At 60.8% G+C, this 21168-nt stretch overlaps 11 protein-coding genes across 11 annotated transcripts; 7 read left to right on the forward strand and 4 right to left on the reverse strand.

The window, feature by feature from the left end:
* Positions 1 to 89: 89 nt before the first annotated feature.
* COLE_01679 (uncharacterized protein) lies at positions 90 to 4304 on the forward strand (the record flags this gene model as incomplete). Its single annotated transcript, XM_018425840.2, has 4 exons — positions 90 to 170; positions 2481 to 2571; positions 2621 to 2673; positions 2862 to 4304. 4 exons carry the CDS (start codon positions 90 to 92, stop codon positions 4302 to 4304), a joined length of 1668 nt encoding a protein of 555 aa, XP_018276077.1.
* Positions 4305 to 4781: 477 nt separating this feature from the next.
* COLE_01680 (uncharacterized protein) lies at positions 4782 to 4871 on the reverse strand (the record flags this gene model as incomplete). Its single annotated transcript, XM_065626163.1, has 1 exon — positions 4782 to 4871. The coding sequence occupies one exon, from the start codon at positions 4869 to 4871 to the stop codon at positions 4782 to 4784; it is 90 nt and encodes a 29-aa protein (XP_065482657.1).
* Positions 4872 to 6221: 1350 nt separating this feature from the next.
* Positions 6222 to 7040, forward strand: COLE_01681 (uncharacterized protein; the record flags this gene model as incomplete). Its single annotated transcript, XM_018426955.2, has 2 exons — positions 6222 to 6334; positions 6377 to 7040. The coding sequence occupies 2 exons, from the start codon at positions 6222 to 6224 to the stop codon at positions 7038 to 7040; spliced, it is 777 nt and encodes a 258-aa protein (XP_018276075.1).
* Positions 7041 to 7156: 116 nt separating this feature from the next.
* Positions 7157 to 7579, reverse strand: COLE_01682 (uncharacterized protein; the record flags this gene model as incomplete). Its single annotated transcript, XM_018425560.1, has 1 exon — positions 7157 to 7579. One exon carries the CDS (start codon positions 7577 to 7579, stop codon positions 7157 to 7159), a length of 423 nt encoding a protein of 140 aa, XP_018276074.1.
* Positions 7580 to 8546: 967 nt separating this feature from the next.
* COLE_01683 (uncharacterized protein) lies at positions 8547 to 11208 on the forward strand (the record flags this gene model as incomplete). Its single annotated transcript, XM_018426954.2, has 4 exons — positions 8547 to 8896; positions 8931 to 9362; positions 9401 to 9593; positions 9628 to 11208. 4 exons carry the CDS (start codon positions 8547 to 8549, stop codon positions 11206 to 11208), a joined length of 2556 nt encoding a protein of 851 aa, XP_018276073.1.
* Positions 11209 to 11666: 458 nt separating this feature from the next.
* COLE_01684 (uncharacterized protein) lies at positions 11667 to 12660 on the reverse strand (the record flags this gene model as incomplete). Its single annotated transcript, XM_018421541.2, has 3 exons — positions 11667 to 11971; positions 12091 to 12215; positions 12251 to 12660. 3 exons carry the CDS (start codon positions 12658 to 12660, stop codon positions 11667 to 11669), a joined length of 840 nt encoding a protein of 279 aa, XP_018276072.1.
* A 215-nt stretch (positions 12661 to 12875) lies between these two features.
* On the forward strand, positions 12876 to 14834 carry COLE_01685 (uncharacterized protein; the record flags this gene model as incomplete). Its single annotated transcript, XM_018421540.2, has 11 exons — positions 12876 to 13065; positions 13100 to 13176; positions 13210 to 13272; positions 13305 to 13383; positions 13418 to 13515; positions 13552 to 13649; positions 13685 to 13769; positions 13820 to 13931; positions 13968 to 14146; positions 14184 to 14380; positions 14420 to 14834. The coding sequence occupies 11 exons, from the start codon at positions 12876 to 12878 to the stop codon at positions 14832 to 14834; spliced, it is 1593 nt and encodes a 530-aa protein (XP_018276071.1).
* Positions 14835 to 15132: 298 nt separating this feature from the next.
* COLE_01686 (uncharacterized protein) lies at positions 15133 to 16753 on the forward strand (the record flags this gene model as incomplete). Its single annotated transcript, XM_018424236.2, has 4 exons — positions 15133 to 15468; positions 15865 to 16103; positions 16158 to 16242; positions 16316 to 16753. 4 exons carry the CDS (start codon positions 15133 to 15135, stop codon positions 16751 to 16753), a joined length of 1098 nt encoding a protein of 365 aa, XP_018276070.1.
* A 283-nt stretch (positions 16754 to 17036) lies between these two features.
* COLE_01687 (uncharacterized protein) lies at positions 17037 to 17537 on the forward strand (the record flags this gene model as incomplete). The annotated part of the gene is made up of 1 exon (XM_018419792.2): positions 17037 to 17537. The coding sequence occupies one exon, from the start codon at positions 17037 to 17039 to the stop codon at positions 17535 to 17537; it is 501 nt and encodes a 166-aa protein (XP_018276069.1).
* Positions 17538 to 17702: 165 nt separating this feature from the next.
* COLE_01688 (uncharacterized protein) lies at positions 17703 to 18168 on the forward strand (the record flags this gene model as incomplete). Its single annotated transcript, XM_018419793.2, has 2 exons — positions 17703 to 17853; positions 17891 to 18168. 2 exons carry the CDS (start codon positions 17703 to 17705, stop codon positions 18166 to 18168), a joined length of 429 nt encoding a protein of 142 aa, XP_018276068.1.
* A 116-nt stretch (positions 18169 to 18284) lies between these two features.
* COLE_01689 (uncharacterized protein) lies at positions 18285 to 20747 on the reverse strand (the record flags this gene model as incomplete). The annotated part of the gene is made up of 4 exons (XM_018424235.2): positions 18285 to 18501; positions 18537 to 18985; positions 19024 to 19500; positions 19536 to 20747. 4 exons carry the CDS (start codon positions 20745 to 20747, stop codon positions 18285 to 18287), a joined length of 2355 nt encoding a protein of 784 aa, XP_018276067.1.
* Between the last annotated feature and the right edge of the window lie 421 nt (positions 20748 to 21168).

Raw genomic sequence — 21168 nt, forward strand, 5'->3', positions numbered from 1 at the left:
ACACATGTTGTGGCAGTGCCTCGATCAGCCTCCGAGAGCCCACTTAATACAGGGTCTCGCCGAGCGCAGCTCGGGAGAGGGAGCACCCGATGGCGACAGTCTGCGCGGCGCTCACCTCGTCCGTGAGAGTAGGGTTCACCTCGACGATGTCCACGGCCACAAGGTTGCCGGTCTCGGCGATGGCCTCAACGATGTAGTGCCCCTCACGGAACGTCAGACCGCCACGAACGGGCGTTCCGGTCGACGGAGCAACGGTGGGGTCAAGCGCGTCGACGTCAAACGAGAGGTGAATGGGTCGGGCGGCGCCAACGTGCGCGAGCGCCTGCTCCATCACGCGACCAATGCCGTGGGCATCGACGTCGTGCATGGTGAACACCTTGATGCCCAGGTCGCGGAGAATGCGCTTCTCCTTGTCGTCGATATCGCGCAGACCGATGTAGACCACATCCTCGGGGCGCAGGCAGGGCTGAAGCCACACATTGAATGGCGGAATGTCGGTGCCCTCGAGGCCGAGAAGGAAGGAGACCGGGCAGCCGTGGAGGTTGCCCGAGTCGGTGGTGAGGGGCGTGTTGATGTCGGCGTGGGCATCGACCCAGATGAGCGCAGCCTCGGGGAAACGCCGCTTCGTGCCGGCCACGGTGCCCATGCCCTGGGGTCAGTCGTGAAGCTCAAGAGGGACGGTTGGAGGTCGGAGAAGGGGAAGCAAGATAGGCGTTGGTCATGAGAAGCCAGTTTCGAAGGCAATCGGTAGTGCGTCTTGAGCAAAGGATTGACTATCGACGAGTGGCGCAGATTTGCGCAATCCGCAAGTGTAGCGGGACGAGTACTCACCAGTGAGTGATCGCCTCCGAGCGTGAGAGGCAGCGCACCCCGCGCCTGAATGGCCGCGACGTCATCTGCGACCCTCTCGTTGATGGCGCTGACCGCGCGTGGCTTGTGAATTTTGCCAATGTCGGCGTCGTTCCTTTGCTCTGCGAGAGCACGCACATCATCCAGCGACTCCTGGTTGAAGTTGACATTCCACCCAAGGGCGCGCAGCTGGTCAAGCAGGCCAGCCTTGATGAGAGCTTCGGGCCCTTGGTCGACGCCGCCGCGAGGCTGGCCGCCTGAAAAGGGGTATCCAAGAACCTGGAGTGAGTTTTGAGTGTGAGAGTGAGTTAGGCCATACCTCGACAGCAGCTGGGTGAGCGAGGAACTTGTAGTCGTAGGTTGGGGCGGGAGCCTCGCTCTGAAGGGGTCGGAGGAAGTAGCGGTCACGGCTGGTGTGTCGGCGGACCTGGGTGGGGACGAAGGGGAGGCGAGGAGCGCGAGCGATGGACTGGAGACGGGGTCCGGTTGGGAGGCGTCGAGGGATGCGGGGCGGCATGATTGGGAGGTTCGGGGGGGGAGAGAGGAGGAGGAGGAGATGAGAGAATGAGAGAATGAGAGAATGAGAGAATGAGAGATGAAGAGAATGAGAGAGATGGAGATGAATAGGGGATTGTATAATACTATATGCAGGATGGCAAGAGACGCGCGCGTTTAACAGGGAAGGTGGCTGGGGTCCATAGTAGTCACCTGGGTGACGCGGGTTGTGCGGCATTCCTCGCTTGCCCTCCGCACCTTGTCTCCCTGCACGCCCTTGCACTCCCCATGCGGTCTTCCCCGATCTGCCGGCCGGCGCTAGTTTTTGTTGGTTGCGCAATCGAGCATTCTGGCGCTTGCTCTTTGCTTTGCTAGCCGCCACTCCGTCAAGTCTTGTCTATTAGTCGTATTCACTCGGCATTGAATGTGGGGCCTGATCTGGAATCTGGACACGGTCTGATACGCGCCTCCGCCTCGCATTGGTGCATCTTATCGCTTGTCCATCACGGACATTCCGTAACATCGATAATGCCAACTCACATCAATCACTTTTGATCTCTACAAAGACTGGCCGTCACCCTACTTTCCTTGCTGCTCTCGATGATGAGGTCTTTTGTCGTGGCTCACCATTTGCTTCACGTTGATTAGGGAGTAGTCTGCGGCATGCGTGGCGCTACCAGCGCGGTTGGGGTGGGCCAAGATCCGCCCAGCCGCTCAGGCCTTGGTCACCGGTCTAGGCACAGCCGCCAGATCGCCAGATCTCCGCGGCACTCGGGACCCAACCGATCTTAAAATTGCACGCCTAAAACGACATCTTCCCATGTGATGTCGCTTTTTTAGGCGCCTTGAAGCTACAGATGCCTACTCTCCCGAACTCACGCCTGCAGCTTCTCTCATCCCCACGTGGATTGACGACACGTGCAGGCGCCAGGCGGAGGGAGGCGGAACCAAATGGCACGCTGTCGTGTCCGACGCGTATCCAACTTTCCAAGCACCACGACATTCCATTCACCTCGCCTTCCCTCAACCGCTACAACGCGCTCATCAACGCGCTCCCTTCTTCTCTATCACACTCACTCCCCAAACAGACAGAACGCATGTCAGCAGCACCTTCCGCCCCCGGGCCCGCGCAGCAGCTCGGCGCCGGCGCCAAGATCGCCGACAGCTCGTTTGCTGACAAGGGCAAGCCGACAGAGGTGCGCCTGTCTAACATGAACGCTGCCAAGGGTGGGTACAAGTCACTAGAATACAAGGGAAAGCGCAAAGCTGACCATAGCCGTGTCAGACGCTGTCCGCACGTCGTTGGGACCGAAGGGTATGGACAAGATGGTGGGTTTCTGGCGCAGGACGACTAGAGGGCGTGCGGCATGACGAGGTCGGGCGCGGCGCCTCCATGGCTTGGGAGCCGGCTTTCGCGGCTGAAAGCTGGCGGGATGTCTCTCACATAAGCAGCTTTCACAGCAGCTCCCGTGGGCCGAGGGGCCGTTACGTCTGCCACGAGCTCCGCTGACACTCAGATCACCACCTCCACCGGCGAGGTTGTTATTACAAATGACGGCGCGACGATTCTCTCCCACATGGCAGTGCTGCACCCCGCGGCGCGCATGCTGGTCGAGCTGTCCAAGGCGCAGGACATCGAAGCGGGCGATGGAACGACGAGTGTGGTCGTGCTGGCCGGCAGCATGCTGTCGCAGGCCGAGAAGCTGTTGTCCCAGGGCATCCACCCAACAACAATTGCGCAGTCATTCCAGGCCGCAGCCTCCAAGGCCGTCGAGTTCCTCGAGCAGATGAGCACCCCTGTCGACCTGAACGACAAGGAGGCATTGCTGCGCGCAGCCTCCACCTCGCTCAACTCCAAGGTCGTGTCCCAGTACTCGTCCACTCTTGCCCCCATCGCCGTCAACGCCGTCCTTAGACTCGTTTCCTCCACCTCGAGCAACGTGGACCTTCGTGACATCCGCTTGATCAAAAAGGTCGGCGGAACAATTGACGACACCGAGCTTGTCGAGGGCCTTGCGCTCAAGCAGCCTGCCATGGCCAACGCCGGTGGCCCGACACGCATGGAAAAGGCTAAGATTGGTCTCATCCAGTTCCAGCTCTCGAGCCCCAAGCCCGACATGGACAACCAGATCGTCGTCAACGACTACCGCCAGATGGACAAGATCCTCAAGGAAGAGCGCCAGTACCTGCTCAACCTGTGCAAGAAGATCAAGAAGACTGGCTGCAACGTGCTGCTCATCCAGAAGTCGATCCTGCGCGATGCTGTCACCGACCTGTCCCTCCACTTCCTTGCCAAGCTCAAGATCATGGTTATCAAGGACATTGAGCGCGACGAGATCGAGTTCATCTCCAAGGCGACTGGTGCCAAGCCCGTCGCCGACATTGACGCGTTCACTGAGGACAAGCTTGGCTCGGCCGAGCTCGTCGAGGAGGACAACTTGAACGGTGCCAAGGTTGTCAAGGTCACCGGTGTCAAGAACCCCGGCAAGACCGTCTCGATTGTGTGCACCGGCGCCAACGACCTCGTTCTTGAGGAGAGTGAGCGCTCGCTGCACGACGCTTTGTGTGTGGTTCGCTGCCTTGTGAAGAAGCGCGCACTCATCATTGGCGGCGGCGCCCCGGAAATCCACGTTTCGCGGCTACTCTCGCAATACGCCGAGACGCTCAGGGGCAAGGAGGCGTACTGCTATCAGGCGTTTGCGGAGGCGCTCGAGATTATCCCGACAACGCTTGCCGAGAACGCGGGCCTGAACCCTATTGGCATCGTGACCGAGCTGCGCAACAGGCATGCCCTGGGCGACATGATGGCGGGCATCAACGTGAAGAAGGGCATCGTGAGCAACATCCAGGACCTGGGCGTCGTGCAGCCGCTGTTGGTGTCGACGAGCGCGCTCGAGCTGGCGGCCGAGACCGTGGCGCTCCTGTTGAAGATTGACGACATCATCCTTAGCGTGCGTTAGGTGGTAATGGTTGGTGAGGGAGGGCATCGTGGTCGGTAGGGGTTGCGGTGGACAGCCGCGCCCATTGCGCATAGAAGACATGCATACGTGCACCATCTCGTGGAGAGTCTGCTACGACACTACCACAACTTGCGAACGAGGAGGTCCCGAAAGCGCCGTACAGGGCGATACATGCCGTGTCGGTCGACAGTGTACCACTGGTCGGCAGGGTCCGGGCGACGTTCGTTGGACCACCAAGTGTCGGCGCTGCCGTGAGGGAGACGCGCGGGACACAGTGCAACGTACGGGAGATATAGCTGATGATGGCCGTACATGTAGTGCCCGTGATGGCTGTAGTGGCCGTAGTGGCCATGGTGGCCGTGGTTGCCGTGGCATGTGCGAGCTGTGTGTTACATGGTTAAGTGCAGGAAACGCCTGCCATGAGCTAGACCAGCGCGTCCACATACACTACAAACGTACGCCGCATTGTGTCTGGCATTAGCGCGCTCGAACCACCACATACGCGGGTGGCGGCACGCCCCCGTATTCCGCGGGGTAGTAGCCGACGCCGAAGAAGACGGCGGCCATGGGTGTCACGACGGGGGCGAGGACGGGGGCGATGGCCTGAGGAGGGTAGTAGCTGTGGGGGTAGGTGGGATAGAAGGCCTGGCGTAAGTAGCGTGAACGGTGCGAGCGGCAGGACTGTGTTCAGGAGTTCGGAAGTCGCGGCAGGATCTGAACTGACCATGCTTGAATAACGAACGGCACGAGCTGGGGCTCGTTGAGAGGAGGAGGGTAGGGCGTGATGAGCGGTTATGAACAACAACTGGACTGTCCAACAACGCCAGCCGTTGCCACTGAGACTTCTTGCCACTTGCCAACGCGACTGACAGCTGACTCCCATCTGCGGTTGTGGCGAGTGGCTAGTGCAGAGAAGCATCTGCTCCCGCTACACGGGTCCGAGCGCTTTGGGATTCTCGACAATTGACGAGTTGCACTCGCCATCATGGGCAGAGGAGAGCCCTGCAAGATGCGTGGAGAGGTGGTTGGCGGCGCATGTGCGGAATGGCGGACATGGGTGTAACCATGGCGGCGCCGGACCGCCGCTTGGGCGCCTCATCACTCGATCATATTTACGGCCATCGGCAACGATGTGGCCTTTGTGGACTTTGTGGTTCCCACTCGGCCGCTCACTAGCGGAGCAACCGCTGGTTGGACAAATGGAGCGTTTCCATCTCTGTTCGCGTGCTGGTCGCTGGTGCAAGTTCCATGCCACTTAGCTGACGGAGGGGAGGGCGACTCTCCGTCTTCACATGGCAGTTATGCTGTTGTTCCGTCCGTTAGGAAGCTGGAAAGCTATGGGAGGTATCGGGTGGCAGCATCTTGATTTCCCAGTGCCGGCTGAGTATTGAGTAGAACCATGGGTAACGACAGGCCGACCAGTTAACGCACCATTCATGCGTCGCTGTAGAGCAATGTCACAAATGCGGATTAAGGCGATGTGCGTTGCATGCGGCCGTAGACGTCGAACGACAATGTTAGGCATTTTGGCTTTTGAGAGCGGCTTGGAGGTCTCAATCTATGATTACACCTGCGTTATCCGCGACACCGCGAGTAACTGGAACTGGAAGGAGGGGTGGTGCTGATGCGCAAAGCCGCGTGCCTGGAAGACACGCAAACAAGTTGCCACCCAACCTCTTACAACATCCTGCCCTCTACGCGTAGTGCGTGTGCGATCCATTGTGTTCAAGGCATCATCCCGGAAGACCACGGCACAGACATGTCGCCATGCCGCGGAGCCGAGGGGCTGCGTGGGCGCGCGGACGCACAATGGTGGAAGCGGTGCGGCCCGCACTTGGCAGATCCCAAAAGCATCAGAGGTTCCCAGCACAAGGCGCATTCCGCCATTGTTCACATCTCAACCTCACCACAACCACCATGACCCGCCACAACGAAGAGCTTCCACCGACATACGAGGAGAGCGAAGCACCAGCATTGCCCGCGCGTCCGCCGTCGCCGCCGTCGTCGGCGCACCGCGCGGTCGCACCTCTGTGAGTCGCTCAATGCTCTCGCCTCGCCTCTAACTCGTTCAGCACGCTCGCCGACACCAACGCCTCGATCAAGGGCACCTACGCGGTGCGGCTCATGTCGAACAAGGCCGGGCCGGACGTCAAGATAAGCAGCACGAACGGCGCGGTCGCCGTCACGCTCTTTCTACAGGGAACGTTGTTCCGCCCCGCCGTCGTCGACGTTATCACCACCAACGGGCGCGTCGACCTCACAGTGCACCGCGACAGCGCCGCCATCGACGTGACCGCCAAGAGCAGCAACGGGTCCGTGACGCTAAACCTCCCCGAGGACTTTGACGGGCTCGTGACTGTGCGCGTCATCAACGGGCGCAAGCGCGTTGAGGGCATGGCCGGTGTCATCTGGCCCAGCGAGGGCGACGAGAAGAGCATTACGTATCGCGTGCGTCCGGCATCTGGCGGTGGCCCACGCAGGCCTAGTGGCCCTAGCGGACCCCGCGGCTGCAGCGGGCCTAGCGGCAAGAGTCTCGATAAGCAGGAGCAAGAGTACAAGCGGCATGAGGAGGAGTACGCACGCTTCCAGGAGGTCAGTCCCACCGAAACCGACCTCAGCGACAAGGGCCCAGACCGCGCATACGCATCGACCCACAACGGCAGCGTCAAGGTGCAGTACATCGGCATGCACGAAGAGGGTGGCAGTGGCGACCGCTCGTCGTGCTCCATTATGTAGAGTTGGCCGCGAGAGTGCCCGCTCGGGGCGTCGATTAGAAGTTCATGTTCAAGTTGATGTTACAGACGACGCATGTATAGGAGGCTCCGTCAAGAAGAGTGTATAGAGAACGCCCGTCAAGGCAAGTCCTTCTCCCGCTTGCATCCGGTGAGCGGTCGTGTTTGGCGGGCACAACCCGAGCGCCGCGGCTCGGGCCTCAAGAGGCTTCGCGCCTCGATCCAACCCTTGTGCGCCTCGCTATACACGCAACCAAGGCCGCGCGCGATCTCGCCAAGTTCGTGGCGGACCCCGACCGCAGTGCCTACCAGCTCGCGCCGCACTCCGGCGGCAACACACACAAGATCTGCTCGCACACCGGCCGCGGCGGCCGCGATGTGCGTAGTGACCGTCATGGCTGGCGCCACGCTAACGCTAGAGGGGGACCCGGACGCCGGCGGGGGCGCGGGAGCGGGCGCAGCTGCCACCGGCAGGCTGTTGATGGCGTCCTCGTACGACGGGGGGTCGTCGGGGTTCGAGGCGTGCAGTGTGATGTCCTTCATTTTGGATGGGGGGGGGGGGGGGGGGGGGGGGGGGACCGCTTGCGTGGCGCCAGGTCATTATGTACTCCACTCGACTCTCCAGGTGGGGCAGTGTTGGTCATGTGGCATGGCTGCGGAACCGACGGAAACTGAGAGCGGCGGAGCGGAGGTGATGAAATGTTGGGGTTATTATTGCGTGGCCTGCGGTCGCTTGAGCCGCCGGAGTACGACGACTGAACGGCAGATGGACTGAGATGCTGGTGTGAGTGCATGGATGAAAACGTCGTAGAGAACACGCATCAACATTTGCTGCACTGCCCCGCGCCCCGGCGCCACTCGCCACACTGACCGCCCTGATCAGTACGAACTCGATCCTCGGTAAAGAACATTAGAAAACACGGATGGGCGCGTGGCCTGGTGGCCTCTTGGCACCATGGCACGGCGGTACGGCGGCCGATAAGAGGCCGAAAGCATCGCTGACCACTGGCTTCGCGGCCTAGCGGGCTGCAAGATGAGGATCAGCCGTAGTCGGCGACCCCCATGCTGACACGTGTAAGGGCTTCTTCTCCCGCCAGATCCCGTGCCGCCAGCTGGAAGCTTGGCTGAATAAAGATGTGATGTGAGACACGGGTCGGCCTGCGTTCGTGGAGAGTAGAGAGAGAGATGTAGAGAAGACAGTGAGCAGCAGCTATAAGACACAATGGCGTGAGGATCGTGAGGAGGATGAAGCGGATGAAGGAGCGTCGAGAGCGATTGCTGCGGAAAAAAGGAAAGCGCAGGACGGGGTTACGTCACTTCTGAGAGGATTGTCGCGTGGCGCATTTCCCTGCTGCGGACCCTTTCACAGCAATGGAGGAGGACGAGGCACCCTTCCTCGGATCCTCGGCCTGCTTGTACAAGCGCGTCGACGTTACATTTCTCATCCTCTCCTCTCCTCAATCTCCTCGTCGCTCTCTCGCTCTCCCTCAACAACGTCCACTCTCCCGGGATGACGCTCCGCAACGCGTCAGGCAAGTTCAGCTTGCCCACCTTCGGGCGCAGCAAGCACAATCAACACCACGACTCCGCACCGGCTCAGTCCCGCGTCTCCTCTAGCACCTACAACTCTGGCCCTCCCCAGACATTGACTAGCGGCGAGTCTGAACCATCCTCACCCCGAGCACCCGAGTCCATGATGAGTGGAAGCACAGGTGGTGGCATGGGCTTGGGCGGTGCGGGCGGTGCGGGCGGCGGCGGCCCGTCCGCATTTGATGGTATCGGGCGCAAGCTCGGCAAGAGCATAGCTCACACGAGTCTGCTCCCATCTTTGGGCAACCAGGACCTTCGGGCGCTGCAGGAGTAAGTGAGAGCGTGCGCTTCGAACTGACTCTAGCGTTATCACGTCCGAGAAGGCCATGATGGTGACATGCGACAGGCTCGCCACTGAGACGGGTACCGCGGCCACCAAGCTGCCTCTGTACGGCCAGGCCGAGGGTCCGGATCTGCAAGACGTGCTGAGCCACTCTTCCACTCTGCTGAACCAGCTGTCGGCTGCGTTCCGTGCGTTCGCCAGCCACGAAGCGAGCATGCGCGTGTGCTTCAAGAAGGTCCGCGCGCGCGAGGAAGCACTCGACGAGATGCGCCGCAGACGCCGCACTACAGGCACCAAGGCCGAGGCGGCTGAGCGCAAGCTCGCCAAAATGGGGCCCGAGAATAAGCAGCTCCCCGCTCAGACTGATCTCCTCGAGAGACTCCGCCAGGAGATGCGTCAGATGGACGCCGACATTGTGCATGAGGAGACCAAGCTTGGCGACTTCAAGCGACAGTGAGTCTAACTGTGTGTGTGATCGCTCTAATCCCCAGGACTGTCAAGGAGGCCATGTCGTACAAGTTCGGTGGCCTCGAGGAGCTGGGCGAGAAGATGTGCATTATCGGCGAGCTTGGCAAGCTCCTTCTTGAGGAGATCCCTCTGGAGGAGACCCCTCCGGGCTATGACCGCGCCCCGTACAACGGGTACGAGAGAACCGAGAGCACAACAAAGGAGGCGATCAAATGCGTAGGTTCTCACAATCCAACGAAACTGACAACAGCTTGCAACTGTGCAGTTCCATGCTGCGTCGGCTGCGCCCAAGCCGCCCGGGCTACCGGTAATGTCGGACTCTGGTTCGCTGCGCGCGCCCACATTCGGGCGGCATGACTCTGGGCCGCGACCCAATACGCTGCACACTGTGGCGGACCATGAGGCGTACGGCGACTACCCAGCCGAGCGGGAGCGCAAGGCGAGTGGCCTGCGCGAGTCGATGCCTCCGCAGCTTCCCGCCATTGGCGAGACGTCGTACGACACTAGAAGCACATACAGCGAGTTTGGGGCGACGCGCCCAATCTCCAATGTGGGCTCGAACACCGCGGGCTCGAACGCCCCCACGCCCCAGGGCACTGTCTTGTGGAAGGGTGGTGACTCGCCCGAGCTCGAGACGCACGACTATGAGTGGCAGCAGCAGAAGGAGATGGATGCTGCCCGGGCGAGGGAGCAGGCCGCGCCCTCCGCGGTCCCTTCCTCTGATATCATGACGCCGCGGGAGAACGCAAGAACGCTTGACGAGGTGGACGCCGGGAGCGACCACGGCACCGAGTTGGCACACGCTCAGCCCGCGTGGCAGCCCCTCAAGACCAACTCTTCGGAGAACAAGCGCGGATCGTTGCAGCACGAAGGGCCAAAGTACCAGCTGCACGACGGGCCAAAGTATCAGTTGCACGACGGACCTGGGTACACGCTCCCAGCGATCGGCCATGAGCCGTTCAGCTCCGAATTCCTCTCGACTGGCGAGGAGAACCGCGACAATAGGCCTGGGTCGAATAACTCTGGCTACTACTCCGCCGAGACAGCTTTGCCACCACCTCCAGGAATGCGCCAGTCCGAGGACGGCGAGTTCTCGACGCCTCTCTCAAGCCCACCGCCCCTCAACGCCTCGTCTCCACCCCCGCCGCACCTCTCCGCACCAAGCGCTTATGACGGTATCGCCCACCCAGACGAGGACACGAGCCCAGCACTGGCATACGCCGCCAAGCTGCCCTCTGCCTCCCCGCCGTCCAAGTACGACTACTCGGACGAGCCGGCGGAGGTGGGCGAGCGCTCTGCCCCTGTGCAGCAGCGCCCATTGGCACAGTACATCCCTTCCGTGCCACCGCCCGCGCCCTCCGATCTCGATAGACACGACCACCCTGCCAGTGTCCGCGAGTCTTACACGAGCCAGTACCCACGCGACCCGCGCGACTCGTTTGCGCCGAGTTTCATGACCCGCGATAGCATGCCGCCGGGGGCATTCAGTGTCCGCGACACGTACGCTCGTACCAGTAATGGTAGCATCGGGGACGTGAACGAGGCGAGCGTCGTCAACATTCCCGCCCAAAGTACGCCGTTCACAGTTCAGGTGCCGCAGTCTGCGGCGGGGGTCATGAGCGCCGCCGCATTCAGACGCGCCGCCAAGCCCCGGCACTCGGGGGTGGACTTTGACACGCCGACAACGCCGACGGGCGCCCGACGCCTGCCCCAGCCCCCGACACAGGCCCCGACGCAAGTGCCTGGGGTGCCGTCCAGCCCAAGCCCGAGAAGCTCAATGGAAGATCGCCGCTCACCCGCCCCGCCATACGACGACGGTGGTCTGCGGTAGGAAGACGCCACATTCAGTAAAACATCGGACTTGCTGATACCCATAACTTTAGACAGAGCGGGCCGGCAGATAATGACCCGATGATGACCATTAGCTTTAATGCGAACGGCGTAATGCATGCCATTGACGTTTGACGTGGGACTGGATAATGGGTAGGATTCGGCTTGCCCTTGCGTATTTTGGGCTGCACCCAAACCTAGAGATGCAGCCCACGGGACACCTCGTCGCACATCTGCGCTGCGCACCACACAGCCACGGCCAAAACTATATCTGCATTGCATTCGTACACAGGCCTCGAGCGATACAGTGGATGCTGGGATTCTAGGCTGGGGGCTTGGGTGGACGTTTACCGAGGAGTAGTAGGATTAATACCACTCGGCCCTTTCGTTACACGTTGCTACTGCGCTCTGCTGACGCCATCTCGCGCTTTAAAGCTGCACGGGACGTAGCCTGGCCGCTTAGTTGCTCGCACGGAACAGCTTGAAGATGGTCTTGAGGCCGGCAAACTCGCTCTTGGCGCTGGCCCAGTTGATCTCGGTGCTGTGGTTCTTGTAGTTCCAGACGAGCTTGTAGAGGACGACGCCGCCGATGAGCTGGACAATCCAGCCGACGCTAGCGAAGATGCCGACGATGCCCGCAAAGAGATCGCCGCTGATCAAGCTAGTAATTGTGTTGAACAGGCCAGCCGAGCCCGTGTACGGCGCGCCGATGCACATGTACAGTGCGAAAAGGAGGTGGAAGCCGCCGAAAATGAAGTAGGTGTCTGGGGGTTAGCTGGCCGGACCGAACCGAAAGCCAGGGCCAGCGGTGCCGCACAGACACAGGCGCCCCGATGATGGGGCCATGCCATGTCCGACCGTCACCGCCGTCACCGCCACTTACAGAAAAGAATCGCGGCACCGCGCTTGTGCAGCCGCCGCCAGCCGGTGTAGATCGGGTAGTACCAGAGGATGAAGCTGAGAATCGAGATGAAGAGGAGGTATCCCGCGCCGGCGCCGATTGACGAGCTAGCGTGAGCTGTTTCCTACGTAAAGTCACTCACATGCCGAGGGGGATGCACCCAACAAAGTTTACGATGAGGGTCACGAGCAGCGCAAGCCAGTAAAAGTACATAAGGCGGGCGTTCTTCTGCTGCTCCTGCGGCACGAGCTTGATGTCGTGCACGAGGATGGGCACGAACGGGGGCCAGTTGGGCTTGTACTGCGCGACGTCCGCCTCTCGCTGTGCGAGCTCGGCCTCGCGCCGCTCCAGCTCGCGCTGCTTAGCCTCGAGCTCCTGCGCGCGCCGGTCGTGGTCTGCCACATACGCCTGGATGTTCTCGACACCGCCGCGGGGCTGCGATGACGACGCCCCGCCCACGCCGTCGAGCGAGTACGCGCTCTCGTTGCCGTGCTGGAAGGGATTGGGGTCGTTGAACGGGTTCGCGTCGAGCGTGTTGCCGTGGTTTGACATGGTGGTTGTGTGTGGAGAGGAGCGAATGTTGTGGGGTGGCGGATGAGTGCACAGCACCTCGACGCGGCGAGTGATGCGTTGATACGAGACGGCCACGTGGAGGGAGGAAAGGAATGCCACCTGGAAAACGGAGGACGACGAAGTGGAGGTTGCCCTACGCACTCGACTTGGGCGTCGCTCACTTGAACAACAATCGCGCTTGGGACTCAGATCTAATGGCTACGTTTACTGCGCGCGCGTGGTCGCGCACGTATGCTCTTCATGGCACTGTCGCTGGTCCCTCCCGCTTCGCAGCTCGCCGGCCAGCGAGCACACAGGCTACGCCCACGCCTGTGGATGGATGGGAGCTTGTCGTTGGCCTGGAGATCCACGCCCAGCTGCGTACTGGGCGCAAACTGTTCTCTCGTAGGCAAAATTTGGTGATGACAGCTGACGTTAGGCGCCCCGCTAAGCCATGACGAGGACCCGAACACGAACGTCGCGCTCTTCGACGCCGCGTTCCCCGGCACTCTTCCGGTGCGGAGCGAGGAAGGATGGTGCTGACGGCAGGTAATCGATCCCGAGGCTGTCAGGCTGTCGCTCCTTACTGCCATGGCGCTGGAGTGCAAGATTGTGCGATACAATCCAGGCGAAGCTGACTGCAGAACGCGCGCTCCACATTCGATCGCAAACATTACTTCTACCATGACATCCCACCGAGCTATCAGATTACGCAGCACTACAGTGAGTACCCAGGCGTGCTGTTAGCTGAACCCAGACCCAATTGCCCGTGATGGAGTAGTACGCTTTCAGGCCGGCGAGGGTGGGGTGCATCGCGCATTCGACGTCGGGATTATACAGCTGCAGATTGAGCAGGTAAGGACGACACCTTTGAAAACTCGCTGATTGCAGGACACGGCCAAGAGCCAGACAGTCGGCGGGGAGGTGCTCGTTGACTTGAATCGCGCTGGGACGGGGCTGATGGAGATTGTCACGAAGCCGCACATGAGGTGCGCGACTAATGTCTTGCTCCAGCTGACACCAGATCCGCCGAGGAAGCCGGCGCATTCGTCAGAAGGCTGCAGGGCTTGTTGCGTCGCGTAGGCTCGGGAGACGGTGACATGGAGAAGGTGAGTACTTAGAGTCCTTTCGAGCCTCTCTTGCAACTCTCTTACGATAGGGGAACATGCGCGTCGACGTCAACGTGTCGGTACGAAGGCCCGGCGAGGCTTTCGGCACGAGGTGTGAGATCAAGAACATCAACTCGGTCCGATTCCTCCAGCAAGCTATTGGTGAGCCTCAGATCTCCACACCAGCTAATGGTACAGAAGCTGAACGTCGCCGGCACATTGCACACTACGAAGAAAATCCTGGTGTTCCCCTTAAACAGGAGACGCGCGGGTTGAACGAACTCACTGGCGAGACGTACAGTTTGAGGAGCAAGGAAGAGGCAGAGGACTACCGCTACATGCCCGACTCCAACTTGCCAGCATTAGCACTGGAGCAAGTAAGCCGTGTAGGTGTACGACTGCTGACAACCCCAGGGCTACATCCGTCAGTTGAAAGAACAATTGCCAGAGATGCCGTGGAGCACAGTTTCGCGGTTGTCTGAGACGTACGGCCTCGACAGGCGAGATGTCGAGACATTGGTACATCTTGACGAGTACTCGGGTGCAGGCGTCGCCTTTTTCGAGGAGGTAGCCGGCGGCGACAAGCAGCTGGGTAAGAAGGTGTCGAACTGGTGAGTGGTCTCACGGAGAACTGCCTAAGCTAATTTCAGGATTGTTCATGAGCTGCTCGGGCAGTTGACGAAGGCGGACAAGCCGTGGTCTCCCAGTGTTGTGCCTGCTGCCCTTCTGCGAGACATTGTCGTTGCTGTTGAAGGAGGAAGGATCAACGGTACAACCGGCCGCAACGTGCTGAAGCATGTCGTGGCGGAGGGCTCCTCGGGGCAAACCCTCGAGGGGCTGCTGCTGGAGCTCGGCCTCTTCCCATCTGAGTCCCCTGCCGCCCTCTCCGACCTCTGTCAACAAGTGATCACCAAGTTGCCCAAGGAGGCTGACAAGGTGCGCAAGGGCAACGAAAAGGTCGTCATGCGGCTCGTCGGCGAGGTCATGAAGATGAGCAAAGGGACGGCCGACGCAAAGATCGCACACTCTACGCTTCTGGAAATGCTTCGTTCACCCCAGGAGTAGTATTCAGGCACCAGTGGCGTTGGATGGAGTTCCATGAGGCGCTCGATGGCATCTCAGAATGTAGAACTAGCACATTGGCGTTGAGTCGGGAAGCGGAGCTGTCAGCTCAGCACGCTCCACATGCATGCATATCTTGGCATTGGCAGGAACAGTGGGCATCACACGTCAGCAACAGAGATGCCTCCGCTGATCTGGCCATCTGGCCGGGCGAGCCCGACCCCTCCCTCCGTTTTCGACGTCGCATTTGTCAACAAAGCATCACTCACCCACTCGCTCATTGCCTCTTGCTCACTCGACCATGCGCGCAACTCGCGCGATACTCGACCTTGCGCGACCCGTATCCTCGCGAGCGCCCCCTCCGCTGGTGTACAACCTCGGTATTAGCTATGCGGCCAAGCACTCCCCCCCTTTCGTACCGCACAACGCGCACCCCGCGTCCGCCGGCTTCTCGGGCCAGCCGTCTAAGCTCGGCAAGTGGGTCGACACGATGAAGGCGTTGCCTGCTGGTCGCGGCGAGCTGGAGCCTACTAAGGACGAGCACGAGGCCGGCAAGCGCGAGCTTGATCTCCAGATGGCTGTCAACAAGTGGGGGGCAGGCGAAGACTTTTTCGCCGTCGTCTCTACGGACACCTTCGTGAGTGGAGCCTGTGGACAGTGGAGCGCCGGCGCGGACGTAGGCGCCGACACAATGGAAGTCTGGGGCTATGGAGCGTTGCTGCACTCTGTGAGCGAGGCAAGGTCGCTTTCTGCAGATCTGTGAGGGAACCGTCGTCCAAGCGCGGATGAATCAGTGTAGAGCGGAAGCTCTAAACACCTCTGCATCTCCACACACTTCTGACTTTTCTAGAAGGCGTGTGCGGACCTGCAGCGGTTCTGCTGATCCTTCACCGGACTTGGACGCATCGGCGCGTCCCTCCCTTTGGAGAGACAGAGGCAGTGCATCACACGCTCACCCCGCACCTCAACTCTGTCCGCCATGTCTTCTTGTTTTCCGCTGCCCGCTTGCTCGTCACGCTTGAGCTCACCCTAGACACACATCGCTGCGTCCGACGGTGTGGGCGGCTGGGCACCTCAGTTCGACCCCTCGCTCTACTCGCAGGCGCTCATGTTTCACTACGCGCAGGCGTTGACAGCCTCGCCAAGCATGGCGCCATGGGAGGCGCTGAATCGGGCATATGCGGCGGTTGAGGCTGACGACAACGTCAAGGCTGGGAGCGCGACCGCCGTGGGCGTAAGCATGGGCGAGACGGGCAAGGGGCAGGCTATCAAGTGAGTGGGAGGCTGGTGGCCAGTGGGCGACGCGTCGTGCGCATCTGACACCAGCCTTGGCGACTCGGGCTTGACAATTCTGCGTAATGGCAAGCCAGTGTTTGAGTCTCTGGCGCAGACCCACTTCTTCAACTGTCCTGTGAGTTCGACATTGCGTCAACGAGCCTGCCTGCACGTTGCTCCCCGACTTGTCCGATCCCAGCTCACTTCAGTACCAACTGTCGAAAACTCCACCCTCGATGCGATCGCCCGACCTCATTACCGACACGCCGGCACAGGCCGACAAGTTCGAGTTCGACCTAGAGCCCGGAGACGTCGTGTTGTTATACACGGACGGAATGAGCGACAACCTACCCGCGGAGCGGATCCCATTGTTGAACGCCGCGGTGTTGCAGACGCTCGAGCTCGAGGCGAACGCGGACCTGAGCGTCGAGGAGAAGCGTGCCGCGCACGCCCGCCTGCTGGCCGACGTGCTTGTTGCCGCGTCACGGTACGGCATGTGCTTCTCGGGCGAGGAGGACCTGAGCAAGGGTGGCGCGTGGAAGACGCCGTTCGAGATCGAGGCCAAAAAGAACCGCCGCGACTTCATCGGCGGTAAAATCGACGACGTGACCGTCCTCGCTGTGACTGTCGCGGAAAGATTGGGATAGATGATAGAAGCTGCATGCTACACTGGTACACTGGGTCTTGGGCAAGCATGCTTCGCCGTGGTGTTGCTGCTGACTTCTCAGACGCGCAGCGCTCATCGATTCCTCGGCACAACCGTCTGCCTGCATGCCCTGTTCTTGTACAATCATCTCACCCGCAAGACACCACACATCGCTGGCCCAGATACCGTACCATTGCTCGAGGCCGGTACACGACACGCCCGGGGAGCTGTACAACTGGAATTGATGATAAGCAGGTGACGTACGATTCCGTAACGCACTTCTAATGTGGACACACACTCCTTCATATCAAGATCATCGCCAGCACCTCGAGCTTGGAAACCCCACGTCGATGTCGAATCTAGCCACTGTCTGGCGAAAGAAGGAAGAGATTACATCCCAGATATGCGCTGTGAGGCGAGAATCGGAATTGCGGCTACAAGATCACGTCGTTTCCTCAGAATTTGTGTACGACAGTGCTTCTCCCCGTTTTGGCCGGCACGTCGTCCCCTCGCACGCGCTCCTTTGCGCTGCCCGCGCGCTACGTGAGAATCTGGTGCCTCTCCCCGACAGCTCTGGAAGAGACGGAACGCCAGCGCGCCATCGCCGGGGCAAGCGGCGCGAGGCGCCCCAACACGCGCCGCCAGCCACGCCCTGTGAGTGCCTCCCTCCAAGACTTGTGCGGGCACCCAGCAGACCAGCACGTCATCTTCCCTGCGCGCGCCCGAGCAACCGCCCGCCGCGTGGACTCTGTCCATCACGCAGTTCCTGGACTCGGACCCACTGATCGACACATGCCGCGCTGCTCTGCGCACCGAGACGCACTCGTGCACGCTCATCGCTCGCGTCACCGCGCCTCATTACGGCCCCGACGGCGCTTCCATCCTGCACCATCAGGCCAAGGTCTTCCAGCACCTGGAAGCGCTGCAGGGCAGCCGCGTCGTAAATTTCTATGGGCTGTGGCGGGGCGAGGCGTTCGTCGCCCCCGCGCCAGGCTATGCGCCGCTGCCGCGCTTCATCGACGTGCTGCTCACTGAGGACCTTGGCGACGACAATGTTGGCCAGATCGTTGACAACGAGCCTGCCGCCGTCGGACAGTATCTGTGAGTCTGCACCACTTGATGATACTGACTGTTGCAGCGAGGCCTTACCGGAGCTCATTAACGCCATCCAGCATGCCGGTGCCTTGTCCCGCCAACGGCATTCCCGACCTGTACTGTATTGCAACGCGGCCAGGCTCTTCCGCCGCCGAGGTGGATGCAAGTCCACCCGCTCCGACACTGTGCTTTACATGCTTCTCCGACGTGATCCTCGCCGACGACCAGCACTTTGACATGTGGGCCATGCTCGAGCGGCAGTGGGTGGACGGGTGTATCGACATGTGTCTCCCCCAGGCTGCTGTGCCTGATGCCTCCTAGAGTGCTAGACGATACCTGCTCGAGATGTACTGCTCATATATACAGACGGTGCGTGGCTACATACAACGTGTGGTACACGCTCCTCTCAAACGTGCCCTTATCTATCACGGCAGGAATCATGGAATGAGCGCTGCAGCAGCCGCTGCGCGCCCTACCATATCCGCAACCGCCCGCTCCTCCTCCTGCAAGTCCTCGCCCCCCGGGCCGGCCATAGCGCCCTCAAAGTCGACGAGCATAAGCCGCTCCCCTCGCCGGCAGATGTGCCGCGGCGCAACATCAACGTGCACGACGCCCTGCCCATGGAGGGCGGCATACGCCTCACAGATCGCCTTCCTGCGAGTCAGTTCCAGCCGCAAGCACACACTCACGCATGTGCAGCAAGTAACGGCGCCGGCTCGGCTAGATCACCGCCTAGCGCCATGCCCGCGTCCGAGAAGAGAGCAATCAGGATGCCAGCACCCTCGTCTTCCCACAGCCCGTAGAAGACCGGGACCACTACGCCTTGCAGGCCGGAAAGGCGGCCGTTGTACAGCTGCGCCTCGTGGAGTGCTGCCGCGCGCATCTCAGGTGCAGAGTATCGCTGTGGGTGCGGATTGCGGGCGGAGCAGTCGAAGACTTTGACGATGAGCGCGGGACTGATGGGGACGCGGAATGTGGGCCCACACCGGCCCGCGCCAACTTGGTGCGACGGGGTGAGGCTGAGCGTGGAGGCGGCGGAGGGTGGCAGTGGCTCGCCAGAGACGACGCGGTCAAGGTGATGGACAGTGCGCTTGTTCTTTGCTTCGTAGTCCATGTAATCACCCCACTCAATGTCCAGCTGCACGTCAGCGGGATACAGCAGCGCCGATGACTCACCCAATGCTGTTCAGGGATCGAGTCCAAGCTCGTGTCTGGGTCGTCCCGGTCCATGTCCGGCGTAGGCGGAGGCTGATCGTCGCGAGGTGCATCCTCCGAATTTCTCACGTTGCGACGGCTAGAATCGGCCAGGACGTCAAGCGTCTCGGTGGTGGAGCGCGCCGCTGCGGAAAAATGCTCGGGGCCGGCGTAAAGCACTGACGCATCGCTGGAACGCCCGGTGGAAGAAGGGATCTCTGGGTTCTCTTTTTCAGTCAGGTAGACTGTGTTGAGCAGGAGCGCGGTGAGTACCTGCACAGGCGTGAAGTCTAGTGTAGGCAGGCGGCGCCGATGATACTGCCTCTGCGCGTCTGGGTCACGGAGCACTGGCGGCGAGACGAGCATGTTGCAATCCGCGTCGAGGCGGAACAGGTAGATGCGGTCCCACGTACACAACGCCACACGGGGTACACGATTCATGACCATCTGCTGGTACAGCTGCGGAACGTCAGCCGAGTCAGGGCGCCACTCACTTGCGCAAAGAGGGACATCAGCTTTGGAGACCATTGGCATCCGTATGGTGAGCTTGTGTACGCAATCTTGAGCTTGGTTCGGTCGAACACGCCAGTCTCCGGTGCGACCGCAGCCATGGAGGCGCTGGCGGTCGGCCGGCAGAGGTGGAGGAAGAACTTGTCGAGCTCAGATTCTGGGATCGCGCCGCGCCTTTTGACCGCTAAGAGCCAGCCAGTGGAGTTGCTATATGTGGACGCGAAGTCTGTCCACCCGCCATGGAGGGTTTGGGGGAGGAGGCTGGTGAGAACGCCTTTGTTCTCGTCATCGTCCAGAACGGTCTGAGAGTCGCCGTCGTCGGGCTGCGACGAGGATGATAGAGCGTTGACGACTGAGGAGAGAGTCGGGACAGTGAAAGGTCGAGATGACGTGGCTGATGGAGATGCGATGAGGACAGTTCGGTCGTCGCGCGGCCGTTTCTCCCCAGTTGGCGTACGACCCGAGCGTGGTCGTTTGCGGGCAACTTGGTTGAGGGTTGGAGGAGAGACTGGCGCGTTGTCGCTGCTCGCCTGCTTGGGCGCACCCTTTTGGGAGCCTGACTTGGTCGACGACGGCTTGTACGCGGTTACAGGAATGCCGTTGGCGACAAGGAGGCGGCGCAGAGATGCCAGCTCGTCGTCATAAACCCAGGTGTTCGGGCTCACGAATTCTTCACGAGTCCATACGCTCTCTATCGCCCAGCCCAGGTTGTGGTGTAGCTGGACCACGTCGTGACTGAGGGCGAGGAGAGTCGACCGGAGGAGAGGGTGCTGGTCATTGACCTCGTCGGTGACTGGGAACGCGCGGATGTTATGAGGAAGGGCCGCGGAGACACCCAAGACGTCAGGGTCGGGTGGGCTGGGGTCAAGCATACTCTCGAGGTGGTCGCGCAGGAAGGCAAATCGCTCGGGGGGATCCAGACGGATGATGACGGGTTGGGGGGAGGGAGGTTGAGGGCCTGCTCCGCGGCGGCGATGAAGGAAGAGCGACGCCCAGGTGGAGAACGTCATGTCGCGCGTCGCACCCCCGGCACCCCCGTCGCCGTTGTCCACATAGGGTGGGAGGTGGTGCGTGGCGAGGAAGGAGTGGATGGTAGAGGTGGGCGGGACATCGTGGAGGGAGTCGGGCGGGTGCGCGTCTACAAGAGGTCTCGAGGGAGGACTAGTCGTTGGGTGGGCCGACGGGATGGATGACATGATGGACGATGGAGACGGCGGCTGACGACGCACGTGTCAGGCCCTGTGCCGTATGGAAAGGCGGAGGCTGGGGAGTGGTTGAGCACAAAGGTGTCTGAACACTGGATGAAGCTCCACCACACCGATGACTTGCAGTCGATAACTGTGATAGACATGCTACTATGACAGGGTGAGAATACGACAAGTATCAAGAGTTAGGGGAAGACATGCTAGACGTCACTGTATGTGTGACAATGTGATGCAGGTGGTACCAACATAAGCAATCAATACCAACACTGCAATGAACTGTGGAGCATCCTGTGGTCAGGATGCATGGGTATCACATGGCGGATGCCACGTGGTTGACATGTGTAGTTGGTACTCGGTGGTCATTGTCAGTCAGATCATCACAAGCATGGTGAGCTCCCCAGCACTGCAAGGT

Source organism: Cutaneotrichosporon oleaginosum, assembly GCF_008065305.1.
Source record: "Cutaneotrichosporon oleaginosum strain ATCC 20508 chromosome Unknown ATCC20508_contig01, whole genome shotgun sequence".
Lineage (NCBI taxonomy): Eukaryota > Fungi > Basidiomycota > Tremellomycetes > Trichosporonales > Trichosporonaceae > Cutaneotrichosporon > Cutaneotrichosporon oleaginosum.